At 38.9% G+C, this 24,819-nt stretch overlaps 2 protein-coding genes across 4 annotated transcripts in view; both read right to left on the reverse strand.

The window, feature by feature from the left end:
* The window catches only part of mtss1 (MTSS I-BAR domain containing 1), a 48,616-nt gene extending 35,279 nt beyond the window's left edge, over positions 1-13,337 (reverse strand). For 2 of the 3 annotated variants that reach the window (XM_057337724.1, XM_057337723.1), the window contains exon 1: positions 12,578-13,336. In XM_057337724.1, coding sequence (XP_057193707.1) covers positions 12,578-12,649 — 72 coding nt within the window. In that variant the 5' untranslated portion in view covers positions 12,650-13,336. Of the gene's footprint in view, positions 1-12,577 lie in introns of all 3 variants that reach the window. The other variant, XM_057337722.1, reaches the window with a different exon arrangement.
* Positions 13,338-16,692: 3,355 nt separating this feature from the next.
* osgn1 (oxidative stress induced growth inhibitor 1) lies at positions 16,693-24,819 on the reverse strand. The gene is made up of 6 exons (XM_057338947.1): positions 24,632-24,819; positions 22,518-22,580; positions 21,143-21,279; positions 20,657-20,848; positions 19,998-20,089; positions 16,693-19,620 (listed from the first exon to the last, which is right to left on the reverse strand). Exons 2-6 carry the CDS (start codon positions 22,573-22,575, stop codon positions 18,546-18,548), a joined length of 1,554 nt encoding a protein of 517 aa, XP_057194930.1. The 5' UTR covers positions 22,576-22,580; positions 24,632-24,819; the 3' UTR covers positions 16,693-18,545.

A 24,819-nucleotide genomic window follows, 5' to 3' on the forward strand; every position in this document is an offset into this window, starting at 1 on the left:
TTTCTGAGAAACATTGTTGCTTGTTTGCTATAACATAGCTATGGTATTGTGAATGTTTGCTATGCAGTTGCTAAGGTGTTCTAGATGGTTGATCAGTTATTGCTCACTCATCAAAATCATAAGAGCCCACGCCAAACTCTTTCTGATATTCTTGTTCCTAGAAATGCTTTGTGCACCTCTCAAACACCCAATGTGAGCAGTTGCTACTAAGTTGCTTAGTATAGCTATGCAATTGTAAAGCTAAGGTCACATGACAGGAAGTTGTTGCTAGCGTACATTGTGTTTACACCATAAACCTTTCATACTGGCAAACACAAGGTGAAGGCTTCTAAGGAAAACTTTAGGAGTGTAGCCAACAAATGGTGATGAGTCATTCACCTTTTAAAACAGGTTGTCACATCCAAGTTCGCTGACTAACTGGTTACACAACAAATCAAAAGTAGGTGCTGCTAGCTGGATTTCAAAGCTACGAATCAAAGTATGAAAGGTATTGTTCAAACCAATTCCCTTGTTAATCAAACTCTTCATGTTATAGTCTGTTCTCACTCAACCAGTTCAGTACCACAGACTATTTGCATAAATCAAACGTTTTTTCGTTTTGTTTGTTTTCCTCAGAAGATTCTTTCTCATGAGTGACCGCACGTTACCTGAAGAAATGCTTCCAGAATCTCAAATGAGTCTGAAAATGTCACTTGTCAAACAACTACATTCCATTGAGGCGGCATCCATTTGTTGACCTACATTTGAACCTTATTAAATTCTTCAAAAACAGTTCTTGAAAGCTGACAGAAACATACGTGCACATACTGACTCCAATTTCTAAACATTTTAAGGAAATTAACAAGAGCTATTCATAAAATTTTGTTGTTTACATCCCTAATTTGTCACTTATTTATGCTTTTTATCCATGTACTAGGGCCGAGAGACGATGACATTGTCCATCGCAGATGGCTGACAGCCATCATGATGTTGGGCCGGCATCGTGATTCCCAAGCATGACGCAATTTTCGTCATCAGGAGGGTCCGCGGTCATCCGCTGATGCGTACAGCCCATTCCCAAGACAAATGTTGATAGCTGAGTCCACAGTATGACATTCTGCGCATGTGTCGAGCTCGTCCATTCGCGCTTATCCGCGGTTGAATGTGATTTGGAAGCTGCGCAATGCGTGTGTGCACGAGACTGAGATGGACGTAGAAAGTGAAAGCAAACAGTGAATCGTAGTTATTCTCTCACGTTGTGTGTGTGTAAACATGTCAATGACGACCTGAACTGTGCTAGTCCGCGATGGTACCGGGAAACATCAGTGAAGCGTGACTAGGGATGGGTACCGAGAACCGGTACTTCTTTGGACCGGTACATAATTGGGTCGATACCAGAGTATCGATAAGCTTCATGACAAACGATACTGTTATCGATACTTGCGTTGTTTTATCTCTGTGTATTCGTGTGTTAAATGGCGAATTAGAGGCTGCTGCCTGTCATTTTCCATCCCTGAATGATGTCCGAATGGCTTAAGTTTGCTCGACGTATGTGTGATATCTAGGGTCATATGATTTCCGCGATGTATTTGTAATCTGCTTGTTTTGCGTGTTTATGAGTGAAAGAGTGGCATGGTTGCGCTTGTGGAGCTTTCAGCGTCCGCGTTTCACAACGAGGAAGCTTCCGTCAAACACCCCTTTGCGGAAACCCGTCAAAATAAAAGTCCTTTATTTGAGAACAAGTTATAACATTGTTTTTAATAATTCGGCCACGGAGTATATTTACTTACTTTAGTAAATTGAAGTAAATGTGCTAGTAAAATTATAAAAAATAGTACATATAATTTAAAAAAAAAACTTTATTATACTAATAGTATTTATGTAGACCTAAAACCAGAAAGGAAAAAAGAAATACGGTCTACCAGCCAAATAACCATAGTGATGTAAAGTAAATATGTTGAATTACATTATGATGTGCTCCTATGCACATGTACTGTAAGTGCCGTAAGTGGTATGCTAAGGAACACACACACGTTTTGTTATGTGGCATTTTCTGTTTGCTCAGAAGTATTTGTAAACTGCCGTTCTAAAGCTCAGCTGTAATAAAGAAACTTAAAATGTTTAACATCTTGTCACATCATGTGTTTTTGCATCAAATTATAGAGCGTAGTATCGATAACAGTATTGATAAGTACCGGTATCGATACGCAGTATCGATATCGATACAATCTTAACGATAACCATCCCCAAGCGTGACCCACGCAGTAGGGTTGGGTGATGTCTACCAAATTAGCATCGGACGATGCCTACAGTGAAACATTGCGATGGACGATGACATCGCACTGCGGCATTTTAAAGTGAGGCGCGTCTGGCACGAGCTACGCAGAGACACATCTTTATACAGCGCGAGCTGGGCAGTTATCACTTCAGGCATCTGTACAGCGTGAGCTTCACAGTTATAAAGTGAGGCTTGATTGTATTCTTATTCTGATGTTATATTCAATAAAAGAGTAAGAAAGTGAGGCGGGTCTGCTCAAACTGCGCGTCCTCTTTGTACCGCGCAAGCTACACATTTATAAAGTCAGGCTAGTCTGATCTGTACAGTGCAACGTTTTATGCCTCTTAGCCTTATTCATATTTGTTTACAACACGCAGCCCGCAGCAGCGAGTCACGTGACGAAAGTGAAACATTTGTTGGAATCACGATGCCGGCTCAACATCGTCATGTCTATCAGCCATCGGCCCAACCCTACCGCGCTGTTGACTAATAACACACACATCCTAAACTGGTGGGCTCACGATCTACTCGTCTTTCCACATGAAATAACAACTGGAAGAAATATCAAATTTGCAGGTCGTACATGCGCGAATACTTGAATATAAATGCTCATGCTGTCTTAAAAACGGGTCACAAAATGCGATTTGGTCGCAGTCTGGAGCCCCGATATAATTGTTTTTAATGTTTTGGCAGATGGTCAGCTAGCAAACTGATGTACTGCTCATCTCTGAGAATGACACATGGTACAAATCAAAGGTAACAGCTTAATAAAACATATATAACAAACATCTACACCCTCGCATGGACATTCTGTATCTCATCTTGATATTGGACTGTCAGTGTCAAATTATTGAAATGCAATGAAACCTGTTTACAAGGTCAAACAACAAGTGCAAGTGTGTCGCAAGCAAGTTTGAGCGAACAAGGCTGCAAAACCTTTTCCAAAAACAAACAAAAAAACAGTTATCATCTGACAATAATGTGACAAACAACTGCCTGATGAAACAATAACAACAGCAAGTATGCCATGTCAAGTGATAACGTGTATAATATATAAACAGTAAATGTGTTGTGGTCAGCCAATTTTACTTCAGCAAAACTGCAAACCAACCAAAATTTGGATTTTAATATTGGTCCAAAGAAATGCTCAATATTGTTTATTTAAAATATAATCCAAATCAAGATAATGCTGCAATAACCGATAATCTGTAACCGCTAATCCTTCTTAAAGAAAGCAGCATCCGCCTCATAAACCGCTGACTGCTCCATCTGCAATTAATACGGTTATATTATAATTAAGTTGTTTGTGGATTAATTCATCTGTAAACAAGTACAGAGAATACTACAGATATAACGAACAAAATGTTACATGATGGCAAAACATAAATACTGTATAGCAAATGTTAAGACGCATAGACATTTTAAACTGATTTCTCCTAAAGATTGTCCACTTCAGATCCACATGAATAAAACTGTAATATTGATTAGTTGAAATGATTAATAAATCTAGAATTGACATTCAGACAACGAACAGACACTGTTTAAATGTAATTGTGGTCTATAATTTCCCTCATTGTGGGACTTAAAGGGCTCTGTTTTCATAATAGCATAAAGTTCCTGTTTCTGAAATCCCTCTCAACCTATGTAAATGTTTTACTGGAGTATCACATGATCACGTTATTTTATGAGACTTTGTTTTAACAGCTTCATTTCAAATCAGAAAGAGGAAGAGATTCAAATGCAAATCTGCATAACTTTTGCACATTTTTCTCCCAAAAGAGGAAATAGTCTGAGCTAAAATCACCAACAACAAACAAAAAAATGTAAAGACCTTGACATTGTTTCAGAACAATACTATTATTCAGCTCTTTCATTATTTTCAATTCCTTATTTTCCATCACAAACAAATGCTAACTACTGTAAAATGTAGACGTGATGCCCGTCTGCATTCTCATACTGACCATCTCTCTGATAACCATGGTTACAGAACATAAGGTTATCACAACATGTGCTTTATCTCTTAGGAAACAAGTGGACGTGATTTGTACAGACAGCTCCAGGGCTTTCCTGAGCCTGTCAGAAACTTGAAAGAATGATCCACCCACAAGAACCCGCCTTCGAAATGTCTTCCTCGAACTCTCTTTCAAACTCTCAGCTCTTTTTATGTCTTCTGTGAAGTGACCCCCCTGAGTTCTGCTTTCAACCGCATGAAAGAAATATATGATCAGTTTCTGTCTTCAAACCATCTCATCTTCGCCTGTTACCGTGGTAAAGAGCCGGTGACAAAGCGAAGACAAAACCTGTCGGTCCACTGTATCAAATAACAAAACAGATCCATGCATAGCATTCGCAGGCAAAGGTTTCAATCAGAATTAGGGATGAATCTCAAATATAAAAAAACTCTTACTCGCAGACGAATGCTTTGATTAATAATACATGTAACGAAAACAAAATCGTTCTTAGTCTCATAACCGTTAACAGGGGGCCCAAGGTAGAGATGTAACGGTGTGAACATTTCAGATCACAATTATATTTAACAACATTATCACGGTTATCAATATTATCACAATTTTATTAACATGCTCTGGAAATGTCAAAAAACCTGTTTACCTGTAAATGCACTTTTTTTTATTTACATCAAATAAATAACATTAATATTAGTCATGGCAGGTTGGGGGCATGAGGTGAAAGTTTCCTAGTTCAGATTAAACACAACCTTAAGTGAGTAAATCAGATTTTCATATATAAACAACACAATTCAGCAAATCATCCGTCTGCACGTGTTGTGAAAAGGGATGTACTTTAGGACAAAGGAGAAAGCAGCATGACATCGGTGCTCATAACAGCGCTCATAGCAGAAGAACCAAGCTGAATGGAGTTTCAAACTCATATCACATCATTTAATGGAAAATGAATAGAAATGATGGGTGTGCATAAAGAAATATGAAGTAAACGTGTGTCAGTATTAGGGGTGCTCCGATCAGGATTTTTGGGGCCGATCACCCATCCTCGATCACTGAAAGCTGTATCGTCCGATACCGATCACCGATTACAGGAGCTATTTGAAGCTTTCTCAGTAGCAATATTTATTAAACTATATTTAACAACAATGTATATCAAGTATTCAAATTAAGAGAAGAGAAAGTCTCATGAATTGACAATTGAATATCGGCAAGTAACATATTTACATAAAACATAGCAGCCTGTGACATGAGTCGCAGAAAATCTTCGTCTTCCACAATATATAGTGGCTGATGATCAAAGAAAATGTATTCCATTATTTTATCTGATATTTCTGTATGCTTCTTACTGTCCTTGCAGTAGGGTTGATGCTTTTGAAACATCTCTGTTACCGACAGCTGAGAAGAGGTTGCGCTAGGCTTTCATTTTAGACTTTTCATTTATATATTTAATGTTTCTGTCATCAGACATAAAATAATAGGCTAATTACAGACAAATGTTTATGTTCAAATGTCCAATCAGTGACAATGACAGGTGCCTGTAAAAGGTGTTTTGTACTCTGTACAAGTAAGCAAGCTGTGGTTTGGTCATATATGTGCTGCTTCTGCCGCTCACTGAACAGAGAAAACACAGAGAGAGAGACATTTTTCCACTCACTGAAAGCTATTATTTATCAAGAAAGATCTCTGATGACCACACGTGCGTTTTGCAAAACTGACCAGGCATTTGAGAGTAAGCTAATGAATAGGAAACACACGTCCCTTCGCGATAGCCTACCTCCTGCCACTCACAATCACGTTCAGTCCATTAACGATCACATTCTGATGAAAGGAAATTATAAAACGGGGAATTACAAATTAACTTTATTGTAACCCGTCAAAATTACAGATTGCCTTAAGATTTTTCCATCACTGATAAAAAAATCACGGAGAATTTTCGGTTAACGCGAATCACGATCTCTGCAGCCAAGTGGCGCTTGAGCTGCTGAACGGTCCCGCTCCCTCTTAGCGCTAGCTAACTTTGAAAACTACTCGCACTCCTTTACGTGACTAACCTTCAAATGTCTGATCAGGTTGGTGATGTTAAAATGTTTTGGGTGCTTCATGCCTCGTGGAATTTGCTTGGTACACACGTTGCAGATTGCCTAATGTATTGTCTTTTTCACACACCTTGTAGAATTGCCAGACCGGTGAACACATTTTCTTGGGCATAAAAAAAGTTCTCGCGCATTTTGCGTCATCTCATCGGCTTTTCTGGATCGGCCTTTATAGAGACCGCCGACCGATCAATCGGAGCACCTCTAGTCAGTATATCTACATTTTCACGAATGTAAATATTTTTTAATTAAAGTCCTAATTAGTGAAGCACTGTCATCACAAACTCACAGGAGCAGACGTGAATAAATAGGTATGTCTCGCATTATTTTGTTGTTAATGTCAATACTCCTGACTCCTGATTTACTCTCCTGACATAAATGAACAAAACCCACGTTTCATGTTGCATCTACGTTATACTCTTGATAACTTTGTTTGATGGTGGACAGGGTTTTTCAAGCCGTAATACTAGGGATGTAACGATTCACTCAGCTCACGATGCGATGCGAGTCACGATTATGATCTCACAATGCGATTTATTCACGATTTACTCACAATTTATTTTTACAAAATGAGTTGAAACAAATTAGAAATGAACAACTTCCCTTGCATTATTTCTTAAATGCTTCACGTTTCTTTGTATAATAAAATAATGTTTTATTTCAAATAACAAAACTAAACTGCAATTTTATAACAAATTAATAATAGAAAAAGTCTCTTTAATATAAACAAACTAATACTGTCTGAGCTTTTCTTGGATTTTTTGCATTTAAGAAATATCAGCATGTCCACGTTTAGATTTGCAGTGAAAATAGCGGCCCCTGCTGTTCAAAAAATGTATTGCGATTCAGTTCACACCTCAAACGATTTGAATCGTCACTCATTATAACCGATTTTCAACCGGCTCACGGTGAATCGTTACATCCCTACGTAATACTAACCGCTGGATGTTCTTATCATGGTAAACCATTAAATCGGTAATCATTACATCCCTAGCCAAAGGGAAGTGTCGTATGATGATTGGTGTAACCCGTCAGCACCCAAAGTGCAGATCTGATCCAGAGATCGAGAGAAAATTAAATTGCTATAATCCGATCAGCGAATCCGAGAATTATTCATTGCGAGCTAAAAACATTGCAATAAAAAAGGAATGATCGTCATAGTTTTTAATAAAAATAGACTTAACACAAAATAATTACAATGTGACCCAAATAGGCTAAAATAACAAAATTGGGATGCTTGTCATTTACGATCTAAACACAGGCCTCAAAGTAAAGTGCAGTATGCTAGCAGTTCATTCTAAACACAGCCTAGCATAGCCCTTTCAATATCAAAGAACCTTAAACAGTCTAACGCCTCTCATTAGCAAAAGCTTTGCATGCCTCAAACGGGCACCTGCGAGGGTGTGTCCACATGAGGGTGTGTCCTGTATGTTTGCGTGGGTGCATGCATGTGTCCTAGGATGCACGGGTGGCCTTTGAACGCTGTACAAAAGGTGATTCACAGGCAGGCCTGTGCACGGCAGCTTCAGTATTTAAACGCTAAAGACAATTCCTGTGATGTCGGGGGGTTGGTGAGGGGAACGTCGTGAAGCAGGAATGCACACAGGCAGCTCCCCGGCTGTAAACTGCCGTCATCCTAAACCGGGAGGACAGAAATCATTACCTTCTCCAATACGCCTAAACTTCTCTGGAACAGACCGACAAACCCCTTTGATGATCAGAGTGATCTGGTTGAGGGGGAAGGTCACAAAATGGCCGTAGTCGTACAGAGATAGCTAACAAGTGGTGGGTTATTAGATGTTTCTAACACGCTTTAATGTGGTTGCTTGTTGGCCAAAGTAAATACAGCTCTTTCCCAAGCTTCTACCATCTTAAGACAATAAGGTTTCCTTGACACCAAACATCCCCCTAAAATACAAAAATACATATCAAAAACAGTGCAACAGAAGGGGAAAACTCTCGGGTTGCCTGCTGGCCCCCCGTTCACCGTCTAGTCTGTTACCTCATGAACCCTACAAAGAAACATCTCTCCACCCAGGTCTGTGTATTATGATAGGAACTAATATTTCACGGTATTTTTGCAGGTGGGGATTGACTTCTGTTGATCGAGTTTTGCTATGCCTTTGAACAAATATATCGAGTCGTCCAATGATACCAACAAAGCTTAGTCTGTTGCATTGTACTAAGCCAAGAAATAGTTCACAACACGCATTTCTTTAATGGTATGAGTACATGCAACTGTTTGAAGGCCATACAGTATTGTTTCGCCAATCAGGTTAGTAAGAAAAGTGTTTACGCAACAGGAATGCTTATTCTGTTGAAGGAGCTGTAATGCTTGTGAAGCAAAATCAGAAATTGGTTTGGAATCAATGATGAAAAAAATGAATTTCTCAATAGTGTAAAAGGAAAAAATGAAGTAATGCGCATTCCTTTGCAAGCAACATTTGCTTGAATCCATAAACTGTCAGGATAAGCACCAAAAAAAGTTTTAAATGCTCCTGTAGCCTATTTGTTTCTCCTAAATATCTTGTATACTAGCATGAAATTCTTAGAAGATCAACCAATGACATTTTGTCTACGTAAATTATATTTGCACTTTTGGATTGCACAGCCTACGCTTCAACTGAGTGCTGTCTCGCCATGCAAGTGACATTTCACATGAGCAAGCAGCTGCGAGATACTCTGAGCATGTTAAACGCTGCGTCTGTGAGTTCGGGATACATGCATCGCATCCAAAATACATGAACAGTAGGAAAATGCTCATGTATTGTGAGTATTAAAAAGTGCAAAGCTATGAAATTACTTTATATTCCCAAGCCCAGCACATTGCTGCTGTCCATCGTATCTTCATATCTGGTGGTGATTTTTATTTTTTGCCATAAATCATTATTGGTAGTCACCCTTTATGTTTGTCACTGGGTTTTGCAAATATCTAACCAATAAAATATATTAATAAATGCTTGTCAACTTTGACAACACAGTTTGAAATCATTTAAAAAGTGCAGTGTTTTTTCAGTTTTCTGGAAAATAGCAAATTTGGACATAGTAGGTTTTGGAAGGACAATGACAATATGCAAGTTAAGAACATTGCCAATTTGGCTATTTGCTAATCATGCTAACTTGACCAATATTACTGTTAGATTTAGATCTTCCTTAGTAAAATAATGCAATCACAAAGCAACCTATAACAGAGTAAGGAAATTAGCAAGCAAGATCTGATCTTAATAGATTAGTTTAAGGAATAAGTCCCATTAAAATTCAAGTATGGCAGCACGTCTCAAAGGTCTCGTGACTAGCCATATGACACTCTTGTTCCGCAAGAACCAAGAAAGCCGTATTTAAATGTGACTCTTTGATCTGCTCGTTTATATCAAAACATAGTGCATTATTCACTAAATATGCTCTTAATGTTAATCTTTTCTTTCAATATAAGTACTATATTATGAGACAATTTTCAGATTTGGATAAGATAAAAAAAGTGCATTCTTTTACTCACCCATATGACACTCTTTATTCACAAAATTTCAAAGCTGCTCTTTGGCATACTACAAAAATTGGAACAAGCATGAGTTGAACAGACTAACTTTCTGGGGCTTTATGGGCTTGATAGCCATTATATGCTTTCATTCTGAAAAACATAAGAAAAACGTCTCAAATTGAGTTCCACATAACAAGGACACTTTCCTAGAAAACTATGAAACAACGGCATACATTCACTTTTGGGTAAACTATTCCTGTAAAGTATCTAATCTGGTCTAGTATCTATCTTCTCTTATATCTCTCTCAGCTTACACCTGCACGTAAGTGCACACTAAGGTCAAAGATATTTATTGAGTATTAATAAGCCCAAAGTAGCCTATGCCCTACAGCTGTTTTTCTGTGAATCATAGGTTTCCATGCACGCAAATGCATGTGTGCACGCGCAAACACACACACACACACACACACAATCATGGGGATATCCTGTACACTTCCCCCTTCCGGCGAGTCCAGAGACCTATTTCCACATTAACAGCCTGCATACAAAATGAATCACCAAGACTCTGACAATAAACTGAGATGCAAATGTCTTCTCAGAGCATGCTTCAAATGAGTGCAAATAAAACCATAAAAATACACTTAAATGCAGAAAAATATAGCTGCTTGGCCTAATAACTTGAGTAGAAAATGTTCATGACTGATAAGCAGCAATAATGTAATGTACATTTGCAAATATAAACCTACGACTAGAAACATACTCTACATTAAATGTTAGGCATTACATTTACACTTATGGATTTGGCAGACGCTTTTATCCAAAGCGACTTACATTGCATTGTATTATACATGGCTTGATACACAGCAGCCACAAAAGGTAAACACTTAAGACACATTTCAAACTGTAATTAAAAAATACAGATTTTACATTGGGCCACTCCAGGTTCAAACATTACATAAACACAAAACCTGCAGTTTGCTGTCCATTTGCAATAACACAAAGTAAACAAGATCAAACCAAAGGCAATCTCACAGCACCAAATTTATCTCTGACTTGGATTATGGAGAGTAAACACAAATGTTTTGAAACATCGACAGTCAAATCAGACGTGGGCAATTCCGCGAAAATGTCAACCTAGCCACGAAAAAATTAAGTTTTTACCAGCGGTTTTTACTTTGGTAACAGCACAGATTTTAACATTTGGTGGTTCAAATACCCATATGAGATCTCTCTTCAAATTTGTAAAGCATTTGTTTTATTTTTAGTGCATGATTTTTCATAGTCAGGTAAGTGCCATTTTCAGGATCGTCACATCCATAACGCTACATATTCCTCATAAATGGACACATGAAAATGAATATAAAGTAATTATTTTATGTTCTATAAAGAGGCATCCCTTCTCCATTCATTGGTTATTATTGCTTCAGGATTGTGCATTTTATTTTATAGAAATCCTACAAAGTTTATCGTCTCCCAAAAACCGCGTCCTTTTTTTGTCACATCCATAACGCATGTTTATTTCCCTTTTTTAAATATTTTTTTTTTTCATAGACTGACATTTTTTGATGTTTAGACTCTATCACAAGGGTTCAGTAAAATATAAACAGATGGTTCAATATAATCATAACAAATTCATTCTCTGAGTATTTTTATGTCACGTCCATAACGCAAAATGTCACGTCCATAACGCTGGAATTGCCCAGGTACAGAAGTGTAGTTTTGTAACATTACACCTTCACAACCAAAAACGTATTGATTTCATGAACATGACGTTGCGTAAAAACGTCAAAAAGCCTTTGTGTGTTATAGAAACAATTCTTGACTCATAGATTGAGCCATGTTTACAACAGGATATGACATGCGCTCAATAACTTCCCGCTCACCTGTGCACACACACACACACACACACACACACACACACACACACACACACACACACACACACACACCTGTGTGCTTTCTATTAGGCAAATGATTAGTCAGAGTTATTATAATGGACAAGAACGAACATTGCATATGCATGTAAAAACACTATATACGTATGTTCTCTCTCGGTCCTCGCTTATCTTTATACAGGGCACCAAAAATGACAACTTCCTTTTTGAGAGAAATATAGACATCATACATGGGTCAATAGCATAACGTTATAGGTCTGATTCACTCTGTGAATGTGAAATAAGCCCGACTGTTCTTATGGTATAATGACATACATTACACTATTAGCGTATTATATTAACATGGTACTAAAATTGATACCGTCTCTTTTTCCAGAAATTCTTCATTATATTACCATAGGACTATGTTAAAGTGAATAGATGGTAATACACCATGGAAAATAATATGATTACCATGTTCATCATTACCATGAGATCTAATAGACATATACCACAGTACAAAATAATCACATATCTATGCCACTCCAAGGAACCTATGACAAAAAAACGATTACCATAGTACTCATGGTGACCACAACATTCGTTTTTGAGTCCAATGGATGGAACTGTAAACCAGAATAGGCTAATATTTACCTAAATTTGACATAAGAAAGCACCACCATCTTTTAAACTTGCAGATGAACGCACACATCCAGATACACAGATGGTGAATTGAAGGGGACACAGACACACATCACATGTATCAGCACCCGGCCAACCACAGAACTGTTGCCAACCCTCCAAAACAGCTGGAAAATAACTAATTCCGAGCATTTTCCCAAGCAGAACCCCAAACCACCCACAGTTAAATCAGAGCATCTCTGTATTATTTTAATGTGACGGGGACTCACCTTCATGTCGTTCATGATGGTTTGGAAGAGCCCTCCCAGAGCGCTGCACTCCTTCTCCATTCCTGCATCCATTTTAGCTGCCCAAAAAACACGCACGCAGCCCTGACACTTCTCCTTCCCACGAAAGCCCGGCTCGAAATCTGCTGTCAACGTTTAAAGGGCGCGGTACGCGGCTATCTTCGAACGTCGTTGTGAGTAAATCAAAATACGGTAAATTAACCATAAAAAGAGTGTGTTACTAGGTTGTCGCGCAGTTAGCGCGCTGACTGGCCGCCCGGCGTAAGTAAACTAGTGCTAGCCGCGCAACTTACTAAACCTCTGAAAATACATCGCATCGCCACGGTAAAAAGTACACAAAACAGGTAAAAACCGAGGTGTTTTAAACTCGTCTCCACGAATAAAAAGTGCCACGTAAGCACAGGTACGACAGCAAAAAACGTCGGTTGAAAGTCAGCGCCGAAGTACCTGGCTCGGCGTTTTCAAACACTCGGATCGATAGTAACGTTAGTTTAGATCGTAACGATCTCCGCGCTTTTTATTCCTCATGGTTTCATTCAGTCGTTCCCGTCGCTGTATCCGCAAGTGTATTGATTTCGAGCGGTAGCGGTTTGAATGGGCCTTTCGAGCGAAATTAATACCGCAGTACCTGACTAAAGTTACGACCTCTAATACATTCCACGGTGTGAGTGGTAAACATTATTCACTCATGACTCGCTCTCTCGCTTTCCATTCGTTTTGCGAGGATCGCCTGGCGCACGAACTCAAATGTGGAGGCGGGGCGTAGACGCTTCGGGCATCTTCGTCCTTTTCCGTCAAAGTTTTTTTTGTCGTCAACAGACGCATGCTTTACCTTGCAAATTTTCTTTGTGCAATGGTAAACGTTGTTTATTTCTTTTTAAAACACGTTCCTGTACATCCAAAAAAGGCAATTAATAAATACAATTTAAATTCAGTTTGTTTACCAATGCCTAAATCCGCTTTAAACGTACCCTACTTTGAATACAGACAGACCAACTCGTAACTGTATCTTGTTATATTTCTCTACAAAGAAGTGGGTTTTCAAATCACATGTATGAGTCAGCATCATTGTAATGTTACACAACCCTTTGCCATTACCTGACATTACAAAATGAGTCCACCTCTCAGCTCAGCACGGTCTCATAGCAACACAGACATGATAAATTCAGCATCACGTCCTCTAGTGGCCACCTGTCTCTCTGCTAAGAAAAGAGAGGTCACCTTGGACACAGTGGGCATCTACCCATGTACAGCATAATCATTCGGGTAGGTCAGTTGGTTAGTCGTTAGTGTAATAAGGGCTATTTCAATTTAGTAGCCCTAGTTAATTTGAGGATATTAGTCCAGAGGAGGTTTTATCATTCACAAATATTGTATATTATATTTGTTTGAAATCAAACACAAAGTACATACTGTAGATTAACACTTTATACTATGCAAATGTACATAAGTATGCTACTGCAGCTATATTTAAAACGCACTTCAACTAGTTTAATGCACTTTAACACTTGCACTGGCTGGAGCGATGATTTGCTGCCATCTTATGGTAAAACAAGTAGTTCAGGAGTGTTTAACAGATGTGAGCTATGTTGAGACTGGAATACTGGCGTACTGTATACTTTATCCTGTGCAAGGTTATTATAGTATACTAAAACTAAACATTTCTTTATTTTAAATCAAATAAAATATCACTAAATATCATATGAAAAACTCAAATTAAACGAAAATGATAAATATTACCTCAGCAGTATTCTAAATTAGGCTGTTTAAGCACTAAAACTCTTAACTGAACCTAAATAAAAAATAAAATAAAAATACATTAAACTTATACAGCAATATAAAAATACACGATCAAAATGACAAAAGCACATAACAAAATTGCTAAAATTAAACTAAAATTGTTATGAAAAAAAATAATTCAAAATATGAATAAAACTGAAAACAAAACTATAATTACTGATCTTGTGTACTGCCTTCCTAAAACTATGTGAAATTGTATACAGTATGAAAACATGGCTAACAGGCATATTCAGAAGTCCCCATAAAGGGATAGTTCACCCAAAAATGAAAATTGTGTCACGAATAACTCAACCTCAAGTTGTTCCAAACCTGTATAGATTTCTTTGTTCAGTTAAACACAAAGAAAGACATTTGGAAAATGTTAGCAATTGAGATTTCTGGGACATCATCCCCCACAAAAAAACAACAACAAAATAGTAGTCAAAGGTGCCCCAGAACTGTTTGGTTGACTAAATTCTTCAAAATATCCCCTTTTGTGTTTATTATACAATATTTTTTACTATGGTAGTCAATGGTGCCTTAGAAATCCCAGTTGCTAACATTCTTCCAAATATCTTTCTTTGTGTTCAACCAAACAAAGAAATGGATGGAACAACTTGAGGGTGAGTAATTCATGACAGAATTTTCATTTTTGGGTGTCATTATTTAAATTCAATATTTATACTCATGTTCTATGTACGCACCGTTATTTATACAGACATGCTCAAATTTGTAGGTACCCTTACAGCTCATTGAAATAATGCTTCATTCCTCCTGAAGAGTGATGAAATTAAAAGCTATTGTATCATGTATACTTGCATGCCTTTGGTATGTCATAGAATAAAGCAAAGAAGCTGTGGAAAGAGATGAATTGTTGCTTATTCTACAAAGATATTCTAAAATGGCCTGGACACATTTGTTGGTACCCCTTAGAAAAGATAATACATAATACATAAAGCCACAATCCTTCTGGGAGAATGTCCTTTGGACAGATGAGTCAAAACTGGAGCTTTTTGGGAAGTCACATCAGCTCTATGTTCACAGACGAAAACAATCAAGCTTTCAAAGAAGTGAACACCATACCTACAGTGGAACATGGAGGAGACTCTGTTATGTTTTGGGGCTGCTCTGCTGCATCTGGCACAGGGTGCCTTGAATCTGTGCAGGGCACAATGAAATCTCAAGACTATCAAGGCATTCTGGAGCGAAACGTACTGCCCAGTGTCAGAAAGCTCTGTCTCAGTCGCAGGTCATTGGTCCTCCAACAGGATAATGACCCAAAACACACAGCTAAAATCACTCAAGAATGGATAAGAACAAAACATTGGACTATTCTGGAGTGGCCTTCTATGAGTCCTGATCTGAATCCTATCGAACGTCTATGGAAAGAGCTGAAACTTGCAGTCTGGAGAAGGCACCCATCAAACCCGAGACAGCTGGAGCAGTTTGCTCAGGAAGAGTGGGCCAAACTACCTGTTAACAGGTGCAGAAGTCTCATTGAGAGCTACAGAAAACGTTTGCTTCCAGTGATTGCCTCTAAAGGTTGTGCAACAAATATTAGGTTAGGGGTCATTTTTGTCCATGACATCTTCATTTGTTTTATTATTTACAATATGTTGAAGAAAAAATCAAAAGCAAAGTCAGATTTTTTATTAAATATGGAATAAACAATGATGCCAATTAATTACTTTTGTCAGTTTCAAGTTATTTCAGAGAAAATTGTGCATTCTTCGCTTTTTTGTGGAGGGGTACCAACAAATTTGAGCACGTCTGTATATTCACACATATTAGCGTACACATGTATTTTTTTTATTAACCTGACAAGTAATTCTTTCTAAATGTTTTCACAGTTCTTTGTATTTTTACTTTTATTGCCATCCCTGAACTATACAGCAAACATTTCACTATTTATCATATTGCGTATGCTGAACATGAACTGTATGTGTGATATACATACATGTATCCACATTGTAATGTGTATTTGTAATTATTTATGTTTTATTAATGTGTGTTCTGAGCCTGTTTAAATTATTACTGTAGCACACTGAGTTTTAAAAAAACAGTGCAATGCCGGCCTCTGCCAAAAGGGGGCGCCTAGGGGTTGTCATGGTGACGCGCGTGTGTTTACCTCAGACGCTGCCAGCCGCATCTGAGGAAAGCCACAAACCGTTTCTTGTGAATATTTCTCCTGAAATTTCAGGTTTTTAATCTGCCTACGAGTTCCACAGACGGGACCCGTAACATATACATACTAAATGCAAAAAAAAAGTATAAGTAGTATCGTAGACCAATAAAGAAAGACACAATGTTTTTCTCACTCGTTTTAATAGTGTCTGACAGCATCAATTCATGTACTAAATTTCATATCAAAGTTTTTTTCCAGAAACTTACTAACAAATTTTCATTCTCAACATTCTCAAATTAGAGCTGCCAGGGATAAAAAGAGGCAAATCACACAGCAAAATGAGATTTTAGAATTAAATCCATGTTTCAAAATAGAGACAAGTACTTTCTTACTGTATACAAACATGATATGCATTCAATATGTTATTGTGCAACATTTGACAGAAATCCTTCACCTTTAACATGACTCATTTACAGGTTAGAGACTAAATTAATCTCGTAGGCAAAGTTACATATGGCCCATAAATCTCATTGCATTAATAACCATGTTATGTAGGACACGTCATTTATCTACACAATGTAATTCAAGTTAACTCACAAGGATAATCATGTCTGATGGACATAACTGGCTTTATAGTTGCTGTGCACAAAGCCCTCGTGTGGGCAGTTTTGTAAGTGCAGCCTGACCTCACAGAGGTTTTGGCTTCGGGTTATGCAGAGTTCACACTGCATGATTTTGGCCCCGATTTTCAGTCGCAGACAGGTTTTGACAAATCACAGACAGATTTCCGAAATCGGTGCCCGTTCACGCGAGTGACAATCATGCATTGTGATGCCCGTGAAATACTTGCCATGCTAAATATATGCACCTGTCGGCGACTCAAAATCCTGTTGTGTGAAATGAGTTCTGACTGAAAAATACAACGGCGATGACCTACAGCCAATGAGAAGGCAAGATACAAGGCAAAATGAGGTTCGGGGAGAAGACCACAACATCGGCAAGCATGGCTTCCAATGTCGCGTGAGAACACTGATATCATGTTTCACTTCTCGCCTGCGTTTGGTTGTGAAATGTTGTTTGTGGACCAGACAGTTGTCGCGATTCTGACCTATTGTAAAGTCATGCAGTGTGTAATCTCCTGTCGCCGATCCGTCGTTCAATGTGAACACTGGAGCAACTGAATGCTATCCCAGATAGTCATGCTGTGTGAAAAGAACAGTGATGCAACGACTTTGAAAACTGGGCAATGTGAACTTGGCATTAGTAAGAGCAGTAGACAGTTCCTCACTTTAGACCATCTGTTCCAGTTGTAGGTATAACCTACGGACAGTGGCATACTCTACTAGTATGTCCAGAAGAGAAACATTTTTAGGTAGTATAAAATCTTGTAATGCTGGTTCATTAACCCAAATAACACTGCTGAAAAAGAATAACGAACAAATATAAAAGCTAGATTCCATATTTATACAAAGAAAACACACCGCATATCAGCAATACGTAATGCTATTACGTTTTATGGTGTCGTGCTTATTTTTCTGAATAGAACGAAAACGAGCATGTTAGTACCAAGATGATACATCCACAGTATTTGCCTGGCAAAGTTTAGTTTTGAGTTTTCCTCACGTCACATGAAGAAAATGTTCTGACCATAAAAACACACTGTGAGTACAAACGTTAATTTGGCACAACATGAGACGACGGCCGTAAGAACTAGATTAGTGTTTCGGGTGAGCAGGCATGTACAAGAAAAAACCCTTAAGGCGTAAAAGCACCTTCCGTCCGTCAATGTTTAGACTCACGTTCATATTAGTCAAATATTTACAACAAAAATCTATGTCAGTGCATTTACAGTTCAAATCCTGCTCTTCATGTGCAAGATTTTGCTTGGGGCAGTACAATGAGTACTTCTCCATAAGCTTATGGTTCCGGAGTGATTCGAGCATTCATTGATGGAAGCTGGTGGCAAAAACGGGTCCAGATACTTATAAAATATCCCCCCTTTCGCCCTCTTAAAAGTCTTTCCACCTTTTATGGTCCTGATGCTTTTTATGCCTCCAAGTTGCAGTTGGTCAACTGATTAACCAATAAGCTTGTTATTCGGTTTTCTGTCGTACTTTGCCGTACCGTATTGTGTTTACGTGCAATGTCACATGCAATAGCCAGAGCACCGCCTTTCAGAAAGCGCACAAAATTTTCACCCACCAGTGGCCCCATGGCATACATACCCGGCCCCTTCGAGCACTCATACGTGTATGGATCCACATCCAACGGATTTCGCCGGCAGCTAATTGGCTCTTCGGGATACAGCCCCAGCGGGCGGCCGTGTTCTGAGAGAAATGACAGGTTCGGATGGGCACCGATCAGAACAAGCACCATTGACACCTGCAGAGTGGCTTGTAGCCCTCCTTCACCCTCTAGGACACATTTGCCATCAGACTTAAAGGCAACCACACGATGATTTGGGAAGCTGAGGTAACCTGGGTAACTGGTGTAAGGGATTGTACCATCAGCAGGTGAAGCCACAGGTGGGTTGGAAAGAATGACCACCGTCCCGTCCTCTTTGTGCTGCTGTTGGATCATCATCTGATGCACTTTGTGGTACTCAGGGTAGAGGAGTTTGGGCAGCTGGTTGAAGATGAGTGCCGGATCGGTCACGGATCTCCGAAAGGCGTGATATACCGGCGTGTTCAAGTGGTGAGCTGCGAGAACAGCATCTGCTGCTGTCAGCCCAGCACCCACCACAAGAACTGGTTCGGAGGCTCGATCCAAACGTCCCGAGGATATAGCAGCCTCCAGCTCCCAGAAGCTGTGGCACACAAAGGGAAGATTCTCACCCTCCACGGCGAGACGGGCCGGGATGTCGTGGGTTCCTGTGGCAAGCACAACGTTCTCTGCATAAACCGAGAAAGGGACCTCAACCTCTTTTTGTCCTTCACCTCGCTTGGCTCTCTTTTGGAAACCTTGGATCTTCCAAACGGTGCGGCCGGATTCCAGTGCAACCCGATGGACTGACGTCACGGTGGTGCCGCAAGCAAATCTCTTCCCCAGTCCCATTTTACTCACATAGTGCTGGTAGTAGGATGCAATCTCAGCTGGTGTGGCTCTGTCGTTACGTAAATTTCTAATAAACACATGAAGATACAAATCTGTTACAGGTTTTGCCTGTTTTCGGCATTGAATGTAGATTAAACGACTGACAGTATCTTAATAAAGTGTGAGGTATTCTTTACGTCTCAACATTTATTCATAACATGCATTGTAGTAGCGGCCTAAAAATAAAAATAATTTAGTTCTAGAACAAACTCAGTAAAGAAGTCAAATTATTTTAAAAATGTATTTTAGACTTGACAGAAACTCTAAACAGAAAGAATCTACTAGAGACAGAAGTAAAAACAAACTGCCTTGGAATGCTGTTTGCTAGGAACGCTAGCCTTCGTTTTCACTGACTGTTCTAAAGATAACTGATGTGTTGATTATTTACAATTAACATCTTCGTACCTTCGTTTATCTCTCATCCAGTCCTTCAGCTTCAGACCGGGGAGTTCCATCCAGTTTGCCAGGCTGAGAGTCAACATCGAGCCCTCCATTGCCTGTGGGCATCAACCACAATAATCAACAACTTCACATGCTGCTTTATAATTAACTGCAAGCAAAGTAAAAGAATCTGATCACCAGATAGAAACACTCAATAGTAGAGTTGTTTACAAAAGTGCAAACTTTGAATCACATGAGGCCTTTTTCCCATCAGACCTGCAGGGCTGTACTTTTGAGAATAAAGCCTATAATTATGTAATATATGTTATATTCTAATATCTTTTCTTTGCATGGAAGTTAATTTAGCTTTAACTCTCAAGGGATAGTTCACCCAATAATGAAAATTCTGTCACCATTTATTCACCGTCTTGTCATTTCAAACCTGTTTGACTTCCTTCCTTCCGCAGAACACAAAAGAAGATATTTTGCAGAATGTTTTTAACCGGCACCCATTCACTTGCATTGGTTTAGTGTCTATACAATAGAAGTGAATGTGTGCCGGCACTGTTAAGTTACAAACTTTCTTCAAAATATCTTCTCGGAAGAATATCTATCTCACCGCTAAATTTTATAAACTGAACCTTTAATTAAGAGTAAAAGGTTGTTGAAGTGTGATGACTTACATGCCAGGCCCCTCCAGGTGGTCCCTTTCCCAATACAAGGTGGGGTGTGGCTCTTTCCGGCTCGTATCGCCATGTCAGTGGTGAGGGGCAGTCCACTCCAAAGTCTCCATCAGGGAGCAGGAGGGCATCGAAAAGCACAGCCACAGGGTTCGATGAACGACCCTCCACACCCTCACACAGGTATTCTAGATCCTACATGCACATAAAAATATTCATTTGAGCATAATGATTTTTTTACTATGCAGATTGAAACATAATGCACTCGGCAAAGAGTTGCTTAGTACGTTATGCAAACACATGCAGCTGCCATTCGCTGTGAGGTTATTATATAATAACTTGAGCCGTGATTGACTCTGTTGAGACTTGCATGGTATGCAGTCAAAAGCTGACTGAAAATCAACACTAAGAAGCAGTTGTTATATAAATAGACGTAGAAATAGTGTTTATGGTAATTGCGTTCTGTGTATGTATATGTGTGTTCATTACCTGGTCAAACAAAGACAGATTGGGGTTTTCTGACAGTTTGTTATGCAAAATGGGGTTGGGATGGAAGCCGTCGGAGGATAGATAAGGCGTGTAACCCGACAGCAAATACGAAAGACAAATCCCTGATGGCCCATTACCTGTAAGAAACAAAGCCATGCAGGTGAAAATTAGAAATGCTGTTCACGACTACCCATTTTTTTGTTGTTGGAAAAACATGTTTTTTTTAGTACAACATGAGCAATTTGTCCTAAAAAACATCAAAAGTTCCAAAATAGAGAGTTTCAAAATTGGTCAGATTGTCTAGTCTACAATAGAGGTGGGCGGAATGAGTCATTTTATTTCACGGTAACGGTATATTTCAAGGTAACAACCTCCCATTATAATTCTATATATTATACCTCATTTTTCTGAGATTGATTTGATTTATTTATTTGTTATTTTCCAGGATCTCTGTGTGAAAAGGGCTTTACAGTTCATTTGAATGCTCACCATAGTTATAACGTGTGCAAGTTGTGAAAATGCACTAAAGATATCAAATTAAGTTCTGATAATGAGATTTATTATTTATTCATATTTATCTTCTGGCTATATCATATGTATACAGTAGGAAGAGAGACAACATGTATAACAATTAAGTATGAATATGCACAAACAATGAGTACAGTACAGACTGGTGTTATTAACTGGTGGGGGTTTGTACTGTAGGTCATCATCGCTCTTCACTCTCTATAAGATGCGGACTTTTAGCGTGTTGCGACTCTCTGTCTTTAGGTTTGTTTATTCTCGCGCTTGTCTTTGCACTGCGAGTCTCTGGTGACTCCACACGAGTCTCCCAAAACGGGGGTTTGCGGCACGTCGCGTCAAAGCGGCGAGCATCATTATTGCGCATTTCAACGCACGTTTCGCCTAAAGTTGAACTTTATTAAAACTATTAACAGCTTTACAAAACAATCTGACTTTTGAAAAACGTGAGAATGAGCTTTTTTAAAATGCACCCCTGCACGAGCACTGCGGTTGAGAGAGAAAGCGCCGGACTGGAGCGCATCACGTAACTACAGACTGAAATAAGGTCCTGAAAAAGATTTGATTTGTTGATTTGTTATGGGTGCATTAATTCACATGGTTTTTCATCCTAACTCCCAAATTGCAGAGCGCCGAGTTAACCACGCCTACTTGTTTACATTCCGCGGATACACGGAATACAAAAATATCTTACGGTTGACGGCAATCCTTCATTCCGCCCAGCCCTAACATAAATGAAAGTAAAACAGAAGCAAAACATCAGTGAATTATTACAGGAAAGATCAGTATAACCTATTACCATACTGAAGAAAACACAAAACAAGCATAAAAACCAAAATACAAAGACTCTTACCGACAATGACAACAGGCAGGACGTCATCAGAAAACGTGTCTTTATTATGGAGCTCCATATCGTCTCACCTGTTAAAAGCAAAAGGAGATTAAGTTAAGTATCATTCTGGGCCTAACATCACAACCATACAACCTACCCATCCCTTTGTGCTTTAAATAAGGTCATGACATTTTAGTTGCCTGCCTGTGGTCATCAGTGTTGGGTAAGTTACTCTCAAAAAGTAATTAATTACTAGTTACTAATTACATATTCAATAGTGTAATTAGATTACTGTACAAATTACTCTATACAAAAAGTATTAAGTTACTTACTACGAATTACTTTCTATATCCCATATCAACCTTGATTAGTTAAGTGATTCAAGGATAGGCATGAAATGGCTCTTTTAATTCATTCAAATCAATAATATTAAACTACATAAAGTACTCTTATTAACTGACCAAAGTATTACAAATGTGAGAATTATACATTAAAGCACAGATTTTAAAGTTAGACTTTGAATTTTGATGTCAATTCCACATACATATATTACACAAGGTATCGAGTTTAATTACATCAGAAGTAACTAATTAAATTACAGAAAAAATAAGAGTAATCCCTTACTTTACTTTTTCAAGGGACAAAGTAATTAAATTACAGTAACTAATTACTTAGTAACTAGTTACACCCAACACTGGTCGTCATCTATTAAATGACCCTTTGAACACTTCTGGTATGCAAAGACTGCATGTAGTTCCACTGCCACTTGACATGATTTTGACAGAGGGCTTACTACAAGAGGAAGGTCGGGCATCCTATGTAAAGAAATATATATAAATAAACTGTCAAAAATAATTGTGGAAATTCTCATCGTAAACATAATTTGAACATGTCTAAACTCATTGAAAACGTATGAATACAATGTTCCAGGAAAAAGTCTATTGAGAATAAGCTGCAGTGTTGTTATATAACAGCTTCACTGTTTGGTTAACAATGACTCTGCAGAAATCTTAAACCAACAGCACGCACGTGACATTTCACGCCAGTCACGTTCGCTGAGTCATTCTGACTGGTGACCACACCACCATGTGAATGAAATCGAACTGTGTGCCACTTTTTACTCTCAAGTGCAATTTTAATATAATTGTTATATTATTCATCAGATTTGAAACCAACAAGAGCGCATGATTATGCGCACGTGTTTTTTTTACACAACTGTACTGCACGGGGTCCAGAGGGGGCGTGTGAGCTTGAAGCATATTTACGTGCGAAACGTTTTCTGTATCCGAGTGGGTTTACGACAAGAATAAAAGTTGTCCAAGTCTGAAGTCATAAACAGGCAAATTTAATGAAGACATAGGTCAACGTTTAGAAAGTGAGAATGTGGTGCGTCAAAATAAAACGCTTATTAACAAACCCGAAGCAAAATCTATAGAATTGCACGTTTTATCGATTTGTTACCGCTATATCGTCATTTACGCTAACTTGATCCCGATGATCAAAACTTCCGAAGATCACCGTGACAGCAAGCCTCGCGCTCTCGCGCTTACTTAACTGTACGCTTCACGAAAGACGTTCGCAAGTGGCCAAAATTAGCCGTCAAACGCATGCTCTATAATTTATAATCTATTCGAGATGGTCAGCATCCCCCCCCACAGAACCTTCCAGATGAAGCGACATGCTCTTGTCGGTTTCATAGTTCACAGTCGTACTGCGAAACCGGCCACTCTGCCCCTTTAACTGGCAGGATGCGCGAGTAGCCTGACACCCACCGCCGGACATTAAAAGTGGACTTCCTTTACGGGAGATTACGCAAAATCCCATTGAAGAATCCAGTAACCACCTTGTGCGTGACCCAGATGCTTGAATGAATACAGTGCGCGTGTGCTTTCATAACTCCGGTGCTGTCCGCTGTCCAGACATGCCCACCACACACATGTCCATATCCGACGGACGCATTACGAGGCGACACCAAATTAAGAAAACAACGTTCGTAAAACCCAACACGAGTAATAACGATCCATGAAATGAAATGGTGATGCAACACGTAAACATCAATCATCAAAACTAACGTAACATATCACTTAAAGCCGCGTGACGAAAGCGAGTCATCACAAATGAACGTGGAAATTCACCTCACCTGTGTCTGAATTGAGAATGAGACAAGAGCGGCTGCGAAAATGTTTTAAGACGCAGTTACACACGTGCAGCTTCTATACGCCGTGGCCAGTGGTTGAATCTGATCTTACAGAGAGACGCGGCGCCGTAAAATACAACCTACTGTAGACACTCGTGCGGTGATGGGTTTTATAATTCTTCACTA

The sequence above is a fragment of the Triplophysa rosa genome, linkage group LG7, assembly GCF_024868665.1.
Source record: "Triplophysa rosa linkage group LG7, Trosa_1v2, whole genome shotgun sequence".
NCBI lineage: Eukaryota > Metazoa > Chordata > Actinopteri > Cypriniformes > Nemacheilidae > Triplophysa > Triplophysa rosa.